General features: G+C 30.1%; 1 protein-coding gene across 1 annotated transcript in view; it reads right to left on the reverse strand.

The window, feature by feature from the left end:
- Positions 1 to 1,853: 1,853 nt before the first annotated feature.
- LOC118197242 (homeobox protein Hox-A5-like) overlaps positions 1,854 to 21,163 on the reverse strand; it is a 63,027-nt gene continuing 43,717 nt past the window's right edge. Inside the window, exon 2 of the mRNA XM_035368749.2 lies at positions 1,854 to 16,366. Coding sequence (XP_035224640.1) covers positions 16,077 to 16,366 — 290 coding nt within the window. The 3' untranslated portion in view covers positions 1,854 to 16,076. The remainder of the gene's footprint in view (positions 16,367 to 21,163) is intronic.

The raw sequence follows: 21,163 nt of genomic DNA on the forward strand, positions 1-21,163 counted from the left end.
TAGTTTACTATCTAGTTCAATATAGATTACTGAAAAGAATGCATGTGGTTCCTTTTCCATGTATAATACAGAAATGATTATTTGTAAGCACTTTTAAGAGATTATTAATTATTAATTCATAATAAGTTTTTATTTACGTTTTAAAATAATAAAAGTGAATCGGTGGAGAATATTTGGAATACTGGAATAGGAAATGGTGGTTTAGAGCAGTGGTCTTCAAACTTTGTCCATTCACGGAAACCTAAGAACAATAAGGATTTTCGGGGAAACTGACATCTGCCGTAGACAAATAAATCTTAAAATAATATTAAGTAGTAGTAACAGTAGTAATAAAAGTAGAATTTATTTTATAAGTACTTTATGTAAAGGCAATTAAAGAAAGGAATTGTTTTTTAATTAAAAAAATTAACATAAAATTAGCGTAATTTACTCATTAACAGCATTAACTCCTGCTCCAGGTGACACATACCTTTGCATTATATTTAGTGACAGAGGTGAGCTTGAAACTTTTACGTAAACTGTCTAAGTCTAGCTCTACTGATTTTATCTGCAATCGCATTTCATGTTGTGCATTTAAATTTGTTTCTATATTTTATTTTTACTGCCACATACACTGAGAAAAATTTTAATTGAAATACGTTGTTCTAAATAGCCTTAAATGTTTATATTTGGGGGAGAAACTTCTAGGTATTCTGCGTGAATTTATAACCAACAATTTATGAGATGCTCTTGCTTAAATTTAGACTTCAACGGCGAATCTATTCATATTATAGATACATTTACCCCTTTCCTTCAATAACAAGCCTTCTTGATCCATCGTAATACTCGAACGCACTTTTTTTACCTAGTCATACTTATTATTTTTTTCGCCTCCTGGAAAATAATCATTTATACTTTTCTTCAATTGAAAAAGATTCTTTATTGTATAATTTTTAACACTGTCATTGAAATTTAATTCATTTTCCGTTAGAAAATTGTTTAGTTTCTCAAAGCTTTACGCGTCATTGTCTTTGACGTATGACAACCACATATTAAGTTTGAAAACTAATCTGTAACGAAACTTATGTTTATACTTTTCAGTTAATAAACACTAGTCAACTAGTGCATTAGTAAGTGCTTTATGATTTTCTTTTCGAATTTTTATTTTGACTTGCGGAACCTAGGGTTTGACTCGAGAAATACAGTTTGAAGACCACTGGTTTAGAGGATTAGGGAGTAAACTTCATAATTTTAGACATATACTCGTAAATAGTGAACTCTACATTAAAAAAAAAAAAAAAAAAAAAAAACTATTCTTGCTTTCAGAAATTTGTACCAGGTAAACAAGGAGATTTCAAGCCTTAATTTTTTCATGAAGACACACATGATACGCAATTAACTCAATTAATTTCAATCTTGATAATTCAATTTTTAAAGATGTACGTATTTGGCCTTTAAGGTCCTACCTCCGAAGTTTTTTCTCACGTGTTAATTTTTGAGTAAGATTTCATACTTTTTAATGCAAAAATAAAAGAAAAAATATTTTGTTAAATAAATGTTAAGATAAAAATGTTAGGATAAGTATTAAAAAAAGTGACTTTATCAGACTGAAGCGATCAGCTTCTAATTTTGAACTGAAGAGAAAGATTGAGTTAGTCCTAATTCATACACATTAGAACTAACTATACACCAATTATAATTATTGCAAACGTAATCATGAATGTTGATTTCAGTAGTAATCATCATATAAGATCTGCCTTGTAACTTAGTTTTTTGTGTTCTATATTATGATAACTTGCTTCTATATCCATATTAAAATAAGAATTTGACATTCGATTGATTTATGTCAGGGAAAAAAATGACTAGAAGACAAGTGTTTTACACTGTACTTTTATTAAGCAGCAGAAATCAACGTCAATCCTTGTGCCACATCATATTATGTAAGCAAAAAGAAGTCCCTGTGTACAAGCACAGTTGGAGAACATACACAATCACGGGGCGATTGGGATCCGACACATTTACAGTATTTACAAGCATATGATAAGTACACTATTCAGCATAACAATGAATTTTACTTTAGCCAATCATATAAAGTGTTCTACACTGCTTTGGTGTTAACACTCTCATAATGGCTAATCACATACATTGCATTGCTTAAATACAGTTCTGTCCTTATTAGGAATACATAATTTAAATAATTGATTGTGATAAACATTGGAACTCAGACACCGGAAATAAAACATCACAAGGATTACCCATTCTTAAGAGATAGTTACAGAATATCAATAAAGATCCATACAGTGTACACATGTTGATTTTCTAGACTGAAAATAATTCACATATATCATAAATTGCAATTTCAAACCGATCATATTGGAAAGAGAAAAAACTGGCTCAGGAAAAAGGCAAATTTTTTCCATGAAGTAAAATCAGTTCTGGTTTAATTAAAATCACAACTTAAAACAAATAGTTCAAATTATAATGCCTAATTTAAACATATAAAACTGCTGGTATCATAGTTTAAATATTTATTTACCAGACGTTTGCTAAAAATTACAGTACATTGCTCTTGAAAATATCGTTTTACACTTAGTGACACTCAATAGTTCTTCCATCAAGTATTGCACAAAACAGTGATTCATTCTTTGTCCAGTCAGTTCACTTTAAACATTTCATTTTGAAACAAAATGATAATATGTTAGACTATTTGTATTGTTACATAGTGCACTACTCTGAAAAATAATATATATATATATATATATATATATATATATACCTGTAGAAATTAAGAATTTATATTTTGAGTGATCATATCTTACATATCATGAAAACTAAAACTGCATTCCCTTATATTCAGTAGCAAAAAAATTAATAAAATTAACTGATTTTAAATTAAAAAAGCTTGCTCAAAAATCAGAACATTCAGATGCATAGTTCAGTTACCACACATATTTGAAATATATCGAGTATTAATATTAGAAAAATTATTCTTTATTGATCAGTTATTTTATTAAACTTATATTTACTTATATTTGTGAAATCAACTGCAGTTACTCAGTAAATTCCACTTTTGCACTTTCTTGTGTTAAGTTACTCATATTGCTTTAATTCTAAAGAGAAATTTTGAAAACTTTCAAAATAAAGTTAGATTGTTTTTAATAGAGCTATAAATGATGTAAAATGCTTTAATTGAAGATATTTTACTGAAATTTTTATTAATATAAGTTAAAATTTTTAGTATGAAATGAAAATTTGCTCTGACATCCTGAAACACGGACTTCAAAATTTGTGGTTATCAGCGAAAAATTCTTTATTTGTATTTATGTCTTTAAATATTCAATGAATAATAATCAGATAATAGAAAAAATTAAAGATTATTCAGTCAGCTTGAAAGCAAACTGATCTGATCCTAAACTAAAGGCAAATCCCAAATGTTTTGAATAGCTTGAACAATACAAAAAATCTTTTGAACCTACAATAGTTTACAAAAACGTTTTTCTTATCTAATTTACTTCCTTGAAACTATTCATAATAATAGTGTAATGATAATGAAGGTATGTGATACATAAAATATAGGCTCATATAAAATGCTCTAGCAAATGTAGAAAATGAGGAATCCTTCTCACTTGCAAACTCTTGAAATTTCATTTTTTACTAACAGTAAGTACAAAAGATGATACACGTCCTTATAAGCAGTTTTGATTACTTACTTTTTTTAACATGATATAATGCACCAATACATCTCATTTTATACAGTTAAGTCACGGACAACATGACACTTTGTGCTTCAAATAGACAAATAAATTCACTCATTGTCATTCACATTGCAATTTCCACAGTACTAAATTCATTCCAATTTAGTAAAATATCCATTTGATACATTTACACCGATCTATACATATACAAACTTTCTCTGCAACAAATGAAACACATAGTAAAAGAATCCCAAACTAAAAGGTAATAAATAGGCCTATATAATATTCCACACTAATCTACGTAAATATGAGCGCCTTGTATTTACAGACAATTAAATACTTTACTTCGTGGTACAAACATATATTTTGCGTTTAAATATCTTAACATTTCTTTATTTCCAAATGAGAATTACATCACAAACTGCAACGATATACCACATTTTAAAAAAGAGATTAAGGAATGTCATAATGCACAAGCTCCCGAATATCACTCCTATTAACAGGGAGTTTCCTTGAATGCAAAATTTAATATGATTGCAAGAAATATGACAGCACTAATTTTTGTTTGTTTGTTTGTTTCTAATACATTTCTTCCGCAGAAGCTTTTCAGATTTAATGAGTAACACTCAATTCAAATCAAGTTGGCAGCTTAAAATTATAAGATAACCAGAACACTATACTTATAGATAGTATTTAAAATTTACATAATGAAAGAAGATTTGAACAGACTGAAAATAAATAATATAGACAATGACAGTGTAGTAAGAAGATAATTTAACTCATTATCTAGTTATCTGTAAAATGAAAAAGTGCCGTAAATGCACTCTAAATGTTCTATAAACATTATAATAGTTTAAATGAATTAAATAAGTTTCAAATTTTCATATTTAATCTGAAACTCAAAATAACAGAACAATGAAGCGAAAATATCAGCAGAAATATGTTTTAAAACTCCGAGTTTTAATTATAAAAAGCATTCAAGTACACAATTCTTTCCCGTTGAATATGCGAATTATTTCATAAACGTAAATGATTTTTATGCCTTTGCTCAAATTAAGCCACATTTTTAATTTCATATGTTTAACTCTCGAGAAACTTGTCAATTAAGAAATGCAGTTACATCTTTTATTGTAATAGATGTTTTATTTTCGACGTGCCATATTTAATGAAATTTTCAATGAAAACAAGGCATTAAACTAATTTACAAACTGTGTAATAATATTTATTATATATAATCATATACTGTCACACTGTGATATTAAAATATGAAATAGCCGTCAAATTTCTGAGCCACTTAATATCCCGGCTTTAAAATAACCTTTGTCTCTAGCAGTTTTCAGTGTTAATGTAACTAAATTTATTTATTAAGTTCTACTTGTTAAAAATTTAATGCCCTTTTCTGGTTTTAATTTTTTTCTCATTTCCTTTCAGTTTGCCGAAATTCAAGATTACAAGTTCTAAAATTCCTTCTAATTTTATCATTTCATGAAGCTTTCTCAAAGCAATACAATGGTAACCCACAAAAAAATTTTAATCTTAATTCTTTGTATTACAGAAAAGAGGTTTCAAGAGACTGATATGCAAATTTAAAATTTAAACATTATGGGTATTTATAAACTTTCAGATCAGTTATACTTATCAGATCATAATATATATTTATTAAGAAACCATTGAATCGTTGATTACCATTTTCTTGCATTAAGAAGCTAAATTATTCCCAAAATTCCTCATTTGATAATTTTTCTCAAAATGCTCAATGAAAGCTGTAATTAATATTTCCTAATAAAAAATAAATGTAATAAAAGTGATAATAGGCGCGTTTTAATAGTTCAGTGTTCACAATATTCACTAAAATTAGAGCTATATACATTAGTAGTGGCCAGTTGGTGAGCTGAATTCGCCAGGCCGAATTCGGCAGCTGAGGTCTTTCTCTGATGCTAGCAGCTAGGTTTACAAAATTAATTATTGTTGACCAAAAATATGAATTTATGTGAATTTTTATATTTCTTTCTCATTTAGGACACCTTTATAGGAAGATTATGGAAAATTAATCCCAAAAGAATGTTTATGAATGATCTTGAGTGCCTATTGTTCCAGGATATAATCCTAAATGTTTATTAGTCATCACAAATTGGACGATCCACTTCCCTAAGATACAAATCAAACTGGCACTCGAGGGCGCAAATGTTGTATATTATACGATGTATATTAGCTTGATAAAGGTATTTAATTATTATAAACTATTTTAGATTTTGTAAAAAAATCCTGACATCCCGATGTTGCATCGTTAGAACAATGCGTTTAATGCTATCTCTTTGAAACAATGCGTATACAATAGATGGTAATTAATTTATTGTCACGTTATGTTCATTCAGATATGTTTATTCTAACCCGCTATAACTAAACCAAAACTTTATTTTGAAAGAACATTTGAATAGCTCTGAAATTTATTTTCGTTCGTTAACGTAATAAATTTATTCCTTTCAGAATAAATAACGTTACGATTATAATTATCTTCGTCGTTAAACATTGCGATTGACTGAAACCTAATTAACCAATATAAAAAGTTACTGAATATTAATAGTTCCTTAGTTGGTGAAAATGTTATCACTCGAAAACGAAAATAAGATACAGTAAAAAAATCCTATAAGCCTTTATTTGACCCTCATTGGAAATAAATCACTGTTTTGTGATTTTTTGAGAAGTCGGAAGTGAGTAATCTTTAATTACACCAAACATCTTCCGAAATAATGAACGCTATCGTTTTAGCAATTAAAAAAACAAAGAGGTGATTAATAAAGAAGGATAATTAATGCAAAGTAATGTGGTTAAAACATCATTAACTTCGAATGGAAATTCCCTGTTTTTAAATTTTAATTTGTTGATTAGCTCTAAAATTGACTAAAATGCGTTAAATAATCCTGAAAGAATCTAATGACTCAGCCTGATGAAATACATAATGTATTTATTAAGCAAAGCATACTTGCAAGTATCATGAATTATATTGAAGAATGCTAACGTAATAATCAAAGGAGGAAACTAACTTCAAGTTTGAAAATAGTAGTCTTTGCACCTTTCATTAAAATATAAAATGAAGACCGTAGCATATTTGCTATTACATGATTTGCTCTGAAGAATTTCACTCCTTAAGTACGTTTTATGCTACATATTTTAGTGCTCCATATTTTTAATGCCCCATATTGTTTTAATGCCACATACTGTATTTTTAATGCCACACTGAATTTATTTTACAGGACGTTAATCGAACAATAATGTTCAAATTTTTCAGAAATTCTTCATTAATGCGACAGTAGATATTACTGTATCATTTTCACTAATTCTTGTTATTTTATTTACTTTATATTTCATAAATTTATTACTTAGAGGGAATTAAATATTTTTTGTATATTCTGTAAGAACATCGCTGTATTTAGCTTTTCATTCATTTTCATTCCATTCAATCTTTCTTGGAAAGGTATATAAATTCCAATAATTTAGCTTATGATTATAAATTGAATGATTTATTGCATTAATTTCTCGTAAGTATTAATAAAATGTCTACATGTTTGAAAAGCTAATTTAAAATGAAAGGAAAGCATGTAAAAGTTCACCATGACATGCCTAAATTGCTACATACTGAGTTTCTAAAATACAAAATTCAGATTAAGTAAACTCCTTAAATCAAAATAACTACTATTCCAGACCCCCAATACACGACTTAGGTAAGCTAAGAAGCAGAAATATTCCCATGTTGAATTTTGAGTGGAGTTTTGCCAAATTTTATTGAAGAATTTTTTATCTCTGTTTAAAACCTCAGATCGGGAAACTTGACTAATTTTAAGAAGAAAAAAATATAAATACACTAATTAGGAGGTACAAAAACTTACGTGTTTGTATATTTTCGCTTTTTATTCCAAGTCAAATTTCTTATTTGGATAAAATTCAGTTTAGACTGAAATCCTATTTCATATTAATTGTACCAATTCTTATGAAATTTAAGTTAGTGATGAAGCAAATAAAAAGCTTAAAACAGCTTCTGTTCTCTAAGGGATTTTAAACTACAATATATAAAAATAAGCATAAATTTAATTAATTAAAAAGAAGTACTAAAACGTCCTAAATCAGCTTTCGTAGCCTAATCAAATTTTTCGAGTGATTCTTAACGTGCGGCGAAAAAACAACCACGAAAAATACATCTTATCGTCTTTCCTGGTGGAAGATTCTTAACGCTATAAGTCAAGCTCCCCCACATTCACGCATCGAATTCTGACCATGCGAAAGAGAAAAAACTGCCTCTTTTTGTCCCGATGGCAGCCTTAAGCTCTGCTCCATTTTATTTCCTCTTTCTTCATCGTCTTTGACCACTAGTTCTTAATTGTTCAAACCGTTTTCTCTTCTTATTGCTCCTTCTTAGCCTTTTTCTTTTTCTGCTTCCTTTCTTTCTCCGGTAGTCTTGGCTCTCCGAATCTTCTCAAAAAAACAAAATCTCTGACATTTTTATTTCATTTATTTCCTCTCCTTCCTTTTTCTATTCTTTGCTAAGAAGATAAATGTCTGTTCTACTCCAGTTCGCTTACACTGTACAAATATCTGCCCAATCCATGCAAGAACTTCAGTGATAATTGGTGGGTTATTTGAGATGAGAAGTTTAAATCGAAAGACCGGTATTAAATAGTTGAAATTTTAAATCTTCTGAAGAATTTTATTTTTAAGTTTCAAAGCACTTATTTATACTACAGAAGAAAACATTGTATTTTGATACTGCGGTTAGAATAATCACAGGAAAAAAAAAAGACAACGTATGATTAATTAAATTGTTCACTCTTCCTCTACTTTATTAGTTTTTAAAAGCGCAAATCCGATTGCATTAAAAATGAATTTCTTGCCAACTATCGCATTTTAACAAATGAAGGAAAAGCATAAATTCATACTGCATCCCAAACTTATAGAAATAGTTTTAGGTGAGGGAATAATTTAGTATCAAAGCAACTGCAAAAGTAATTAGTCATTTTGATGAAACTATGTCATCAGTTGATTTACAAAAATAAATCATCTCCACGTTTTTAAATTTAGTAAGTAAAAATACTCTAGTACTAGCTTAAACCTGATTTAAAACAATATTCCAAATTTCTCTTTCTAATGAATTCATAGACAACTAACGCATTTGAAAACAGATTGGCTTATGAATTAGTAGTTTAAAAGTTAAGGTTTAGTTTAATTACTTAATTTCTGCATACACCCTTATACATTTAAGTCTCTATGTTATTTCTTCGTTTGAAACACAGATTCTTTCATAAGAAAAGGATGAAAGAATCACGAACTATAGTAATAAGACATAATATTAATAGTAAATAATAACTAACTATTTTACTGCCCCTTCTATAACGTTAGACTAATATTTGATAATCATGCTTTCGAGAATTATGACTTTTCGAAAATAAATCTCAGTATTTTCGATATCAAACACTTTATTAAAAAATATTTTTCATGTCTATTTGAAAGGATAGCATATGAGTTAATTCAAGTCGATAAAAATGCTCTTTTGCAGTTTGAATAGTCTAACCTCCTCACGTTAAATTACTTGCTTATTTCCAGATCCTACAGCAGACTGAAAATGAATTTCATATGTACTGGATGGCCAGATAAGATGATGAAGTAAACAGAATATACTTGCCTTCCGTGGACTTCATAGTAAATTAGCAGCATGTGAAAACTTAACTCTTTCCCAAGAAAAAGTAAATTTCATTTAAAATCCATCGTTGAAGGGACGATACACCATTATAGCCAAATTTTTACGGTAGCTTCAAATTCGCGTAAAGCAAGATCGTTAAGAACGCATTAACATAGGACACAGATATATACCATTCAAACAACTGAGAGAGGAAACGAATAAGGAAATGAAGTATGTACGAGAGAAAGACAGGAAGAAGCTCCCTCGGGAAACAGACAAAAAACATAGAGTGAGGGGGGGGGGAGAAAAACTGCTAAGGGTAGGAATTGCTGGAATTATCGTTGAGTGACCTGAGCATTCCTATCACTTCCTTTGAGTGAAAAACGTCTCACTTGTCTTATTGGTTAGCTTTACTAATGAAAGTGTTGCTCACAAGCTCTGATGCACTTAATGTTGTTTTTTCGCCTTCTTTCCTTTCCGTTTAGCAACGAAGCTTTCTTTTATTTTCTATATATATAGATCTCAGACGTGATGTTTTTATTTCTCTTTCAAGAGAATCGATGATTTCAGAGGTGGGGAGGCTTTGTTTCTTTCTTCCTGCGTTCTTCCTTTCTTTCTCTTGGGAAGTGGAAGTCCGGGGATGGAATAAAAGACAAACCTTCGTCTTCTTCCTCTGGCCGATAAGAAAAATTATAACGAATAACTGCTGTCAGTTCTAAAATAATAAAGAGTAAAAAATAATAACAGCTGAATTCACAGTTTACATACTGAATCACAAATTTGTAAAAATAGATTTACTTACAGAAAATCAATACATTCTTCGAGCACAAAATATATGTTTTTTTTTTTTTTTTTTTTGTTTTTTTTTTTTTTTTAATTTAAGCAATAAATGCACAACCTCGTTTCTTCCAACGATTTCCGTAATGATTAGTAATAACGCAACAAGAGAAACTAAATATCAAATGCATAATAAATCGAAAATCGCTCAAAATCCATTACATTTTAATTGAGAAAATGTGATTCTAAATTTACGATAATGTAAAAATTATACATAATCGTTTAAAGCAATTTCAAAATTATTTCAAACTTTTATGCAAGTTATATACTGAACATAGAGGAATGCGAATAATTACTTACGTAAAGAAATGCAATGATACGATTACTAAAAGTTGATTTTAAAATAAATGAAGCATAGTATGTAGAAAAGCAACAGAGATTAACTGTACATAGACTTTCGTATAATTTAAAAAATGTTAAAGTAAAATTCATGATTCCTAATTCAAGCAGGGAGCTTAATTACGAATTTTTGATAGATACTTGTAAAGAAGGCGAAGCATATATTAGAGATAAACAGGGTAAAAGTGAATAGAATGCACATATTTATCAGCTGCGCCTTTGTAAGTCAAATTTTATTGCCTATGAGACAGTAATAAACATGGAAGAAAACGGCATAAAAGAAACTCTAAGCTACTGAGGTCGAACTTCAGTTCTTGCTATAGGATGCAGTAGGACTCTTAACAAGACCAATTCTATCAACTCGCTTGTAAGATCTAAATTCCTGGAAGCCTGATTGGGAAAATGAATGAGATGAAGCGTAACCTCATTTCACTGGGTCAAGTCTAATTTTACCCTCATTTACCTGAGTGCTTTCTCTTTAGTCAATCACAATCATGATGATCTCTGTGTCGGTATAGATTCGGTTTGGTATAAATCCTGTATTTTAAGGCTTCCTTTAGATAGTTAAAATATTTTGACTAAATAGTGATGGAAATGACTTTTTTCCTCTCCTATACATATGACCTTTTTGAAAAATTATAAAATACCAATTTTTTTCTAGTTTTTCCTACTTTTCTGCTAATTTTTCCTACTTTGGGCAAAAAAAAAAAAAAAAAAAAAAAAAAAAAAAAAAAAATGTTGCATAAGTGTTATTCTATTCTGCTATTTAGTGCATTAGCGGAATTGCAAGTCCATAGTGACCTTAGCCCACCAGTAAGATTTCATTTTGAAATAATACGAAAAAAAAAACATTTTTTACTAAAATTATGTTTTCGTTTCACTTTTTTTTTAATCAAAATGATTCCCAATGTGAAATAAAAAAATAAAATTCTTTGAGCAACTTTATCACGTTTGGAGTATTTTACTACTAGTTTGTCATTCCAGAAGATTCAAGGCATCTTCAATAATTTCCCAGACAATTATAAAAAAATTTAAACTTGTCATTTGTTTCCTGTCATGGAATACATGAGAATTTTTAGGTTGTATGGAAAGGAACGATCCAAAAGATTGAAGGACACTGCTCTACGCTAAGACTTAATGGTAACCGATTCTTTCTTAAAATAGATTCCGGACGAAAAATATTGTCTATCATGATTTAACTTATCTTGACACACTCAAATCCTGTGACGTGAATTTGGTAGTATTCAGCTTTAAAATGTCATTAGATTTAATTTAATTAATTGAAAGATTTTTTAACACTATCTTTCAGAAGAAATTTTTATTTAACGGATACGTTCCTCCTATTGCTGGGTTTAATTTTGAAATTCGTCTCAACCTTTTGAAGGAATTTATCAGGAAAATATGAGATTTATGGGGTTCACATGGTACCCTATAAATCTAGAATCCTAAAACTGCTCACATGTGCTATTTAATATTGTATTGTAAAGAAACAAAAATCAGACTCTTTTGCCTTTATTAGCTGAATTAATTTATATGGCTGGAATATGTTATTAAAGAACGCAAAATGATCGTTTTAAAGATTCCTGACTTATAGGCGCACTGCATATTAAGTACCTCAGTTCAGTTTCAGAAACGGCCAACTCACATGCTCATTAGTAAAATGCTAATGGAAAATTTTTAAAGAAAGCAAAAGACAATTCTCACATGAAACTTGATGAATGATACTTAATATTACACGAAAAATGCTATATTTACTAGAGATTTAATAGAAAGGTTATTAGAAAATAACTGAAAGTTTTAAGAATCTTCTCTGATTTTTGACAAAATTTCAATGAAGCAATTTTCTATAAAATGTGATATAAAGCTGGAATAATAGTTTAAATTCTTAAGACTATTCTACTGTTATTTCATCTTAAGATAGTAAGAATGTGTTAAGATATAAATACAATTCAAATGCGTGATTAGTTCCGCAAAGCACAGCTTTCCCTTACTAAAAAAACTCAAGGCTCGAAAAGTATTATTACCTTCATTACATTTAACTTGTGTTTTCAACGGAATACCTGGGGCATTTGTTAATACAAAAAACTGCCAGAGAAATAAAAAATACGTAATTTGAAGATCAAGATTCTTCGTAACCCTTTATTTTACATTTTGCCGCATGCAGTTGATGATGTTTTGCAGATCATTCTGTTTAGTATACTGTCCTTTCTCGATACATTAGTGTTTAATGGCGAATAAATGAATACATCTAAAGTTTTTTCTACATCATTAAGAAGCATTTAGTCCTGTTTAGAAAAGAAAAAAGTAAATTTTTGTATCTTATCCATTCCTTTATTTGAGATTCACTAATATAAATTATTTCTGAAGGCTGCAGCATGCATGATCTTCTTTTGATAGTGGAAGTCTAAACTCTCTGGAACTTCTATTGAATTTATAAACAGTGTTTAAATATAAGAAAACAGGTTGAAAATATCATCACTAGGTCTAAATGGAATGAAAATATCATGATCAGTTTCAAATAGAAATATGAAGCCTTCATAATTCATTTTGTAGAATGAGAAGAAAATACTGATTGGTATTCCATGCAAATAGCAGATAACGATAAATAACCTTCATTCATCGAAAGACGGAGTGATCAAAATGTAATTACGTTCAAAGACCTAGTCAAGACTCGCTAATTAATTCAGAACTACGCGATTTCGACAACAGTGTTAAATACGAAAGATATTTGGAAATACAAATAGATAATTTTTTCTTTGCGAAAGATAGGTACTGTAAATTTTGTTTTCAATTTTAGAAAGATTGAATTGTTAAGCGTATATTTTACATAATTATCGGAGAGCTATGTATATATATATATATGTATATATATATATATATGGATAATACTTTTATTATTCCATCACTCTTTTTAAGTTAATTATTCTCGGCACTTTTTCATTTACAGAAAGAAACTCTCTTGTGAAGAATGATATGTTTTTTACAAAAAATCATCTAACTCTATGCATTTATCCGTTGCATTTTGTTCAAATAATGGAGAAAAATGCCGGGGAAATTGAAAAATAACTCTAGCAGCTCTTTTCTTGATGCAAAGTTTGAGAATTTCAGATATTCTGGCAAACGATTGAAAAAAGGTAGGGATTTAAAGGAAGAAAAAAAGAGAATACAGAAACTGCTTCGAAGAAATGTAGCACTGTTCAACCAAGCCCAAAATGCAAGATCAGCGCAAATATCAGGTGACTAGTCATGCAGAAGTCTGGGAAATTCTCTGAGTGAATTCATCGTTCGCTCAAGATGCACAAAAAAAGCGGGAAAATAGAAGAAGAGTTTTCAAGCTCTTTTAAAAGGGAAAAAAATCACATCCTTCCCCTTTATATTCTAACTTCAAACTGATTTTCCTCTTATTATCGTTTCAAATACTTTACGTATAAGATTTTGGAAAAGATGATTAAGGAATAAAAGTATCATGTTAGGTAGAGCAACTAAAATATTTCTTGCTGTGTTATGAATATTCAGTTTAAACTGAAGGTATTTGTACTTATTCCGGCCTTTTGGGTTAAGAAGCGACTGGCTTCTGCAGCAAATTTTGTTGTACTAAGCCTGGTTCAATGATGAAAATTAAGAAATATTGAATCATTACAGAAATGCTAACTAGTTAAAACGAGCTATCTTGATTGTACCTACGTATGTTTAGATTATAAAAGTATGCTTTCTTTCATGCTGATAATTCATGGTAATGCAAATATGCCTCATAAATAATGGGACGTTTTGTCTATAGTACTATATTATCAACATAAGGTTAAGGTTTAAGGTTTCTTTAATATCGTGCAAATGTACCCACATGAAGGCGGCAAATGTATCGAGATAAAAAAAGTGTAGGAATATTTAAATCTTCCAACTCCATTACTCTAGCTTTCATTGAGCAATCTGGTTTAACAAACTGGTCTATTCCTACAAGGGATAGGGAGTTAATAATTAGATTTGTATAGGTATAAATTTGAACTATATTGTTTTAAATATGATTTTAAACTTAATTTTCCGCAATAAATTATTCAACTGCAATCTGTTCATTTCATCTGAAAAATAAATAATAATAATAATAATAATAATAAAATAACAGTAGTTCAAATGAAAATTGCTCACATTTTTGATTTAATTAATTCTATTGCGCTGAAATTCTGCATGGAACTTATGAGTTATATACAATTTTTTTCCATGCACATCAAATTAGCTTCAAATAAAAATTAGTAAACAAAAAGAATTATGTTGTATATTTTACCATATAATAGAAAACTAAGATTTCCACATTTTTGCTATTATATTTCTACTGACTTTTGCTTATGTAATAATTAATTAATAATTTCCCTTTCTGGACTTATATTTATGTTTCTCAACATGTTATGAATGAACCACTTTCCCTCCCCTCTATATTGAGACAATTTTTGAAAAGACTTTCTCGTATCTTCGTCCCCTGTAAAAGTAACTTCTTACGTGCATTTGATACCATATGTACATCAGTTTATCTTCCAGTCAGCTGTCCATAGAGATTCTCTAACGTAGTAAGCAGCCATTGCTATAAAAAAGTCGACTCTGGCATAGCTTAGTGAAGGGGACGACAGTTTTTGATCGACATTGAGTAATGACTTCGTGTCGATATTCTTTTCTCTTCTTTTCCTTTTTCCAGTTTTATTTTTATTCTGTTTTTGTACATTGTGTGTTGTCATGGCAACGAAAGTTGAAAAAAGTTCCATCCGGAGCCCGTCTTCAGTGTTTTCTAATGCTGGATGGTGCCGCCGTCCCCTCCCTTGCTCTAGCTATATATCTATCGATATGCGCACACGACTCGAATTTCTGTGGGACTTTCACAATGCAAACCATGGCAATCTTCAGAACGCTTTAATCGCAATTTATCTTCATCTTCTTGGCCTATTTGGAGGCCTCCATAAAATTGCTAGTTTAAAACAGCATTTTATGTTATCCTACCAGTTTTGGTAAAGAGATTAAAATAATATTTTACACCTTATCCATTTTGAAACAAGTTATTATCAGGCTGAACACTTGATATTGCTATTTCGAGCCTTTCATTTCTAGACAAGGAGGAGAGAAACGTTGTCCCACAGCTTTAAAAAGGTTCTTTTACAAAGACGAAGCAATTTAGGATAATTTGAGTTTGGAATCTTAGTTACCTCATTCGGGAGACCACATGTGCCAGCAGTTGCACATCACAATCTTAGATCTCTTCGTTGAAACCCATCTCATTTTTTACCCAGCATTCTACAACATACAAAAAGTTTTTCATACGTTACGAATACACATGTTTTTGATGGCGAATTAAACTGAGGGGATTGATAAATACTTTTTAGTGTCATATCTATAGTCACATCTCTTCTAGTCTATGATAAATAGAAGAAACGAATGGAGTCTGCGTCTCGTCAGCCTTCTGATTACAGGTCCGTGCGAACGAGATCTAAAGCTGTGACTGATATACATGGCTTTTAGTGACGTATGTTTTAATGCATGTTATCGTCTTTATCAAATCAGAATGAAATGCGAAGTTACGCTTTGGTTTCCCCATGCATGTGATGTGGGAGGTGATCCGGTATAACCTGAGGTATTTGTGGGGGCATTGTTGACGCCATCTTATGTTCTTTCTTCCACTTCATGCGCCGGTTCTGGAACCAGATTTTGATTTGTCTCTCACTGAGACAGAGAGCATGGGCTATCTCAATTCTTCGTCGACGGGTCAAATATCGGTTGAAGTGGAATTCTTTCTCCAGCTCCAAGGTTTGATACCGGGTGTAAGATGTTCTTTGGCGTTTAGTTTCTCCCATAGAATTGACACCATCTGAAAGATTAAAGGGAAATTGAAATCAAAGAAACTGAAATTGTTGGAAATTAATATTGAGATAAATATACAATATTTAGTTCAACAGCGTTTCTCAATCGAACTCTTTGAATGAAATATCATAATATTTCACGTAAAATAATGCAAAATTAAAGTACTATGGTGTATTCAATAGTGCTATTTAATATATGTATAATGAGAAAGAATCATTAATCTTGGAAATGCAGAATATTTAATAATTTCTTAATGAAGCATAACTTGCAGCGGAAACATAAAATTTGATTTTTCAAATTACGTGTCTTCTGTCAGACACCGTGAGATGATTAAATGTGTTGAAAGGAAATAGGAACTCACTTAAAACACCGTAAATTAAAATAATACAGAAATTTACAAAAATAAATTATAAAACTATAGCATTTTGAACATCACATTTTTTGGCTTATGAACACGGCTTTTAACTATTGAGAATTCCTTTCATGTCCTATAAAAAAGGCACTTACTTTCCAAACAACCAGAAATCGTGCAAAATATAAAACGCGTAATTTGAGTAGGAAAAAAAAAATAAATAAAATTTAAAAATTTCTGCTAAGTCTTAGGTTAAAAATATTCCATGAGTAGTGACTGAGTTATAGTAAAATAATAATTTTGTTTTCTATCACTTTTGTTTAAACAAACACTTTTCTGAAAAACAATCAAGAACTTCTACACTCATTATATTAAACGAGAGATTGAGATACTCTGTTTGGTCTGCATACATGAAATGGACTTTTAAACAATCAACTACTGTATGTATTGTAAGCATATTTTAAGGATTTTTACTTTAATGAGTAATAAAACGTTTATGATTAATAAATTTAATGAGTAATAAAACGCATTTTAGTATTTTAATGCTAATTAGTGTGTATTTTTGTAGTCGTAATGAGAATAGTTAAGAAAAATAAAGTAATGTTTCACACCTTTTGAAATGTATTTTAAATGTGACATAACACAAAATTTCTGTATTAATCTCACCATTAAAGAAAGCGGGCTTATTAGATAAAAATGTTTAATAACTTCTATGCGTAATGTATTTGTGCATAACATATGAAATGTAAACTGAATTGCCCTGAGCTTTCTCACCTACCTGCAAATTATGCTTACCTCTTGCAACGTCCTTTTTATTAGTTAAGAAGTAGGAAATAATTATAGTTGTAATTTTGCAAATTATTTAACTAAGTGATTGAAGTTAAAATAACGAGGAGGTAAATGAACTGAAGAAAAGCAATAGAATTTTAGAGGTATAAGATTTACAAATGTAAGGCGAGAAAACTTGAAATAATCTGGTTTAATTTAACATAGAGATTGAAGATGACTTTAAAGTTTAGTATATAAATATATAACGCAACATGTGATGATTCTAAACGCTGAGAAAAGCTTTATCTTTCATAAACCGCTTCAGGAATGACAGGAACTTTGGACATGAGTGACAAATAGAAAGTGCTACTTGCTGTAAGTATGAGCATCATGGTCCCCCGTCTTGAAATGCATTTTAAATAGGAAAAAGAAAGCATAATACATAAATTTAAAATAGAATTTTCTTACTAACACCCTGCTCAGTTTGCTTTTGTTAAAAGGAAAATGATCTATAAGTTGAATGAATTGTTAAATGGCCTATTAATGCTTGATTCCAGGGGGTCCAACACAGCTGCCCATGAGCGAACTGACAACGTTCTTATGAATACCGAAAAAAATCATTATACCATAATTTTGTGCGACAGTTTATGAGGTCTGTCCCTCGTGGATTTAAACCACATCAGTATCTGTAATTTGTTTATTAACTTCATCATTCACAGAGAAAAGAGATTAATTACTGAACAGAAACTTCTTGGGAACACGGGATTACCATCAGTTTTCCGCAGAGTCCGTGTGGCAACCTGGAGTTGCTTTGCGAGATCTTTTTCCTCTCTAATGTTACATAATTTAAACTTTATGAAGATGCCTCTTTCTTGCATCTAACACCTGTATTGTCATACTTTCAACTTCATTTTCCAAGTAAGGCATACTCGCCCTACTTTCAAGATTCTTTATTAAGAAATCCATAAATGTAATGGCTCCTATTCATTTGCTGCAAGTTAGAGGGTTCTTTTTCAAGTTTGTCATGCACTGATCCATTTCGCGGAATATTTTTAAAATAAACTGACTAGAGCTCTGGGAACAATGTTAGCTCTGCTGAGATGAAAGTTGTTGAACTTACCAACAATAACATGTTAACCTCTTCCGATGTCCCATAAGGACGGTCTCATTTTGTTTTTAGACAGTCAGTGCCTTGCTGGATCATGCAGAATTAAGAATTAACAAACAAACGTCGATTTAAATAAAATACGTAGGTTGTTATTCATTTAATGTATAAGATATCAGAGAGCTAACTGTACTCTTGTATTCTTAAGAAAATCCAGCTTAAATTTACTTATCCCATGCTCCTTTCCCCATTTAAAATTGTTCATTTTATATTATGACAGACAGGTGCGACTCTCATGCACTCTTACAAGTGGCCCTTTCTGCCCGTCACCCATACGAAAGATTTCGATTATGAAAGATGATCGTCATATGAAAGATATTGATTCCTGAAATGGTTTGCAAATGAGAAAGGTATTTCCAGTCCTTTGACTAACTCTGTTTATTAAATATATCTCCAGAATAAAGCATAATAAGGTTGATATACAATGAGTTCGAAAAAGGTGCCTACATGCTTTATTTCCTTAAAGCGTGATTATAGATATGCACTTTCAATTGCAGAGTTTTTTTTTTTTTTAAATCAGTAGAAAATCTTATGAAAACAGTTTCAGCTAGAGGGTGTGATGGTCTTTAATTACAAAATTTAACTTTTTAAATGGTATCCAAGGAACAAAATCTTATATTACTGAGATGTTCAACATGTTTTAAAAATTTAAACAGAATACGTTTCATGCCTTCATGTGCAAAATTCATGGAAGTATTATTAATTAATGGATCCAAAGAGCTAGTTTTAATGCTAGTATTGAGTGCTTTCTTTCACAGTACGGTATCACTACGAAGCAAATTCCGTTTTCTAAATTCTCACTAAATCTAATTGGAATCTCTTAGTAATACGCATTGAAAAGCGACCCGAGAGAATTTTCAACTGACTTGTATTGAGGAATAATTATAATTCTTATTTTGATAATTTATGATTAGAATTAAATATCTAGCATCAATATTTAAGAAAACGTAACCTGCAGCTATTTTTTCCTAATACTATGTGAACTTAATATTGCTGAATAACTTTACTCATGTATGAGTGCGTATTATATAGCTACAGAAAATATCATATAACATGAAAAATAATAAAAATAAGCATTTTTTAATTTGATCAAAAGCATCAACTTGTGCCTAGTTGCGTTGAAAACTACAGTTAAATCTACAGATAAGTCGTACATTAAAACTGCATAAGCATATTGTTATTGCATATGTATGTCTATACATATTGCTCTTTTATTCTTGGCAAAGAATCCTAGAAAATTACATATGGGTTTGTGTATAATATAAACACAAACCCACATGTAATTTTCTTTAATTTGCGTTTTACCAGTTTATTTTGTTACACGTAGAAAATAGGCTTAACCTTCAAATATTTAACACGGCATTTTCTTTTTCGTTCCGATTTTCAAGATTTTGATTTATATAAGATTGATACATATAAAACTGAATTAATTAACAGAAAATCATTGATATCGAAATAAATTTCCTAATACTTGCGCAAGAGCTGCAAAGTAATATAGTAAGAATTTATTTGCTAATAGAATATTCAGTGTATTCTATCCTTATATAAAGTTAGCAGAATTGTATCGGAATGAAGTAACCCTGAAACATTGAAACTGAATCCCGAAAATATTTTTTAAAAGAAACTTGAATTTTAATCATAAAAAATAGAAATGGAAACTTTTAAAATGAAAGTTAATCAATAAACTAAGTAATTATCGTCATTGATCGGAAATTGGTTGACTTTTCAAGGGGAACAAACAAAATAAAAAGACTATTAAATAGTACAACAAAATCCCAAGTTTATTCATATATACATATATACAGCTAGATGAATAGATATAGTAAAGAGAGAAAGAATTCTTTGTCAGAGATTAATATTTCACTTCAGTACTTTGGTGGAGAGACGTCGGTGAAGCGCATGGCGCCATGGATGAAAGGCAAGTAATTTTCTAAGTGATAACATCCCAATGTCAGAACTCTTCTTCATAGATACAAGGTTTTTCATGTTCCTAAGCAAAGGTTATCTTCTTAGTTTAGTTTGAAAAGTTAAAACTTAAATGAAGGGCTTTATGTTTTTCAGAAATTAGAGCTGAAATTCTATAATTCTGTAAACACTGATTTTAAGTAACAAAGTGATTGCAAACGCAGCACGGTTAATGAATTAGATTGCCTTAATTCAGGAATATACACAGAATTTATGTGCCAGTGGAAAAGCGGCCTTCCTTTCAGTTTAGTTTCTTATTTGAATGCAGCAGAACACACAAAAGTTATCTGCCTAAGGGGAGGGATGGCTTCTTGGAAGACTTCCTGAGAAAAACTCAATCACATTTACGTTACACATGAGGAAAACTAGGGGAGCACCTAAGCAACTAACTTGTTTGCGGGGATTCGAATCATGTTTGAACTGCCAGCATTTAATGGTATTTTCCATTCTGCCACACCTTTCTTTAAGTGCATCTTCAAAGGATATCCTTAGTTACAATAAATAGCCTACGCACACTGTAATCTTTACATACTATGTTCATTCCGCTCCTTTAT

This window comes from Stegodyphus dumicola, chromosome X1 (assembly GCF_044657685.1).
Source record: "Stegodyphus dumicola isolate Sdum_Otavi_A_Nest chromosome X1, ASM4465768v1".
Classification (NCBI taxonomy): domain Eukaryota; kingdom Metazoa; phylum Arthropoda; class Arachnida; order Araneae; family Eresidae; genus Stegodyphus; species Stegodyphus dumicola.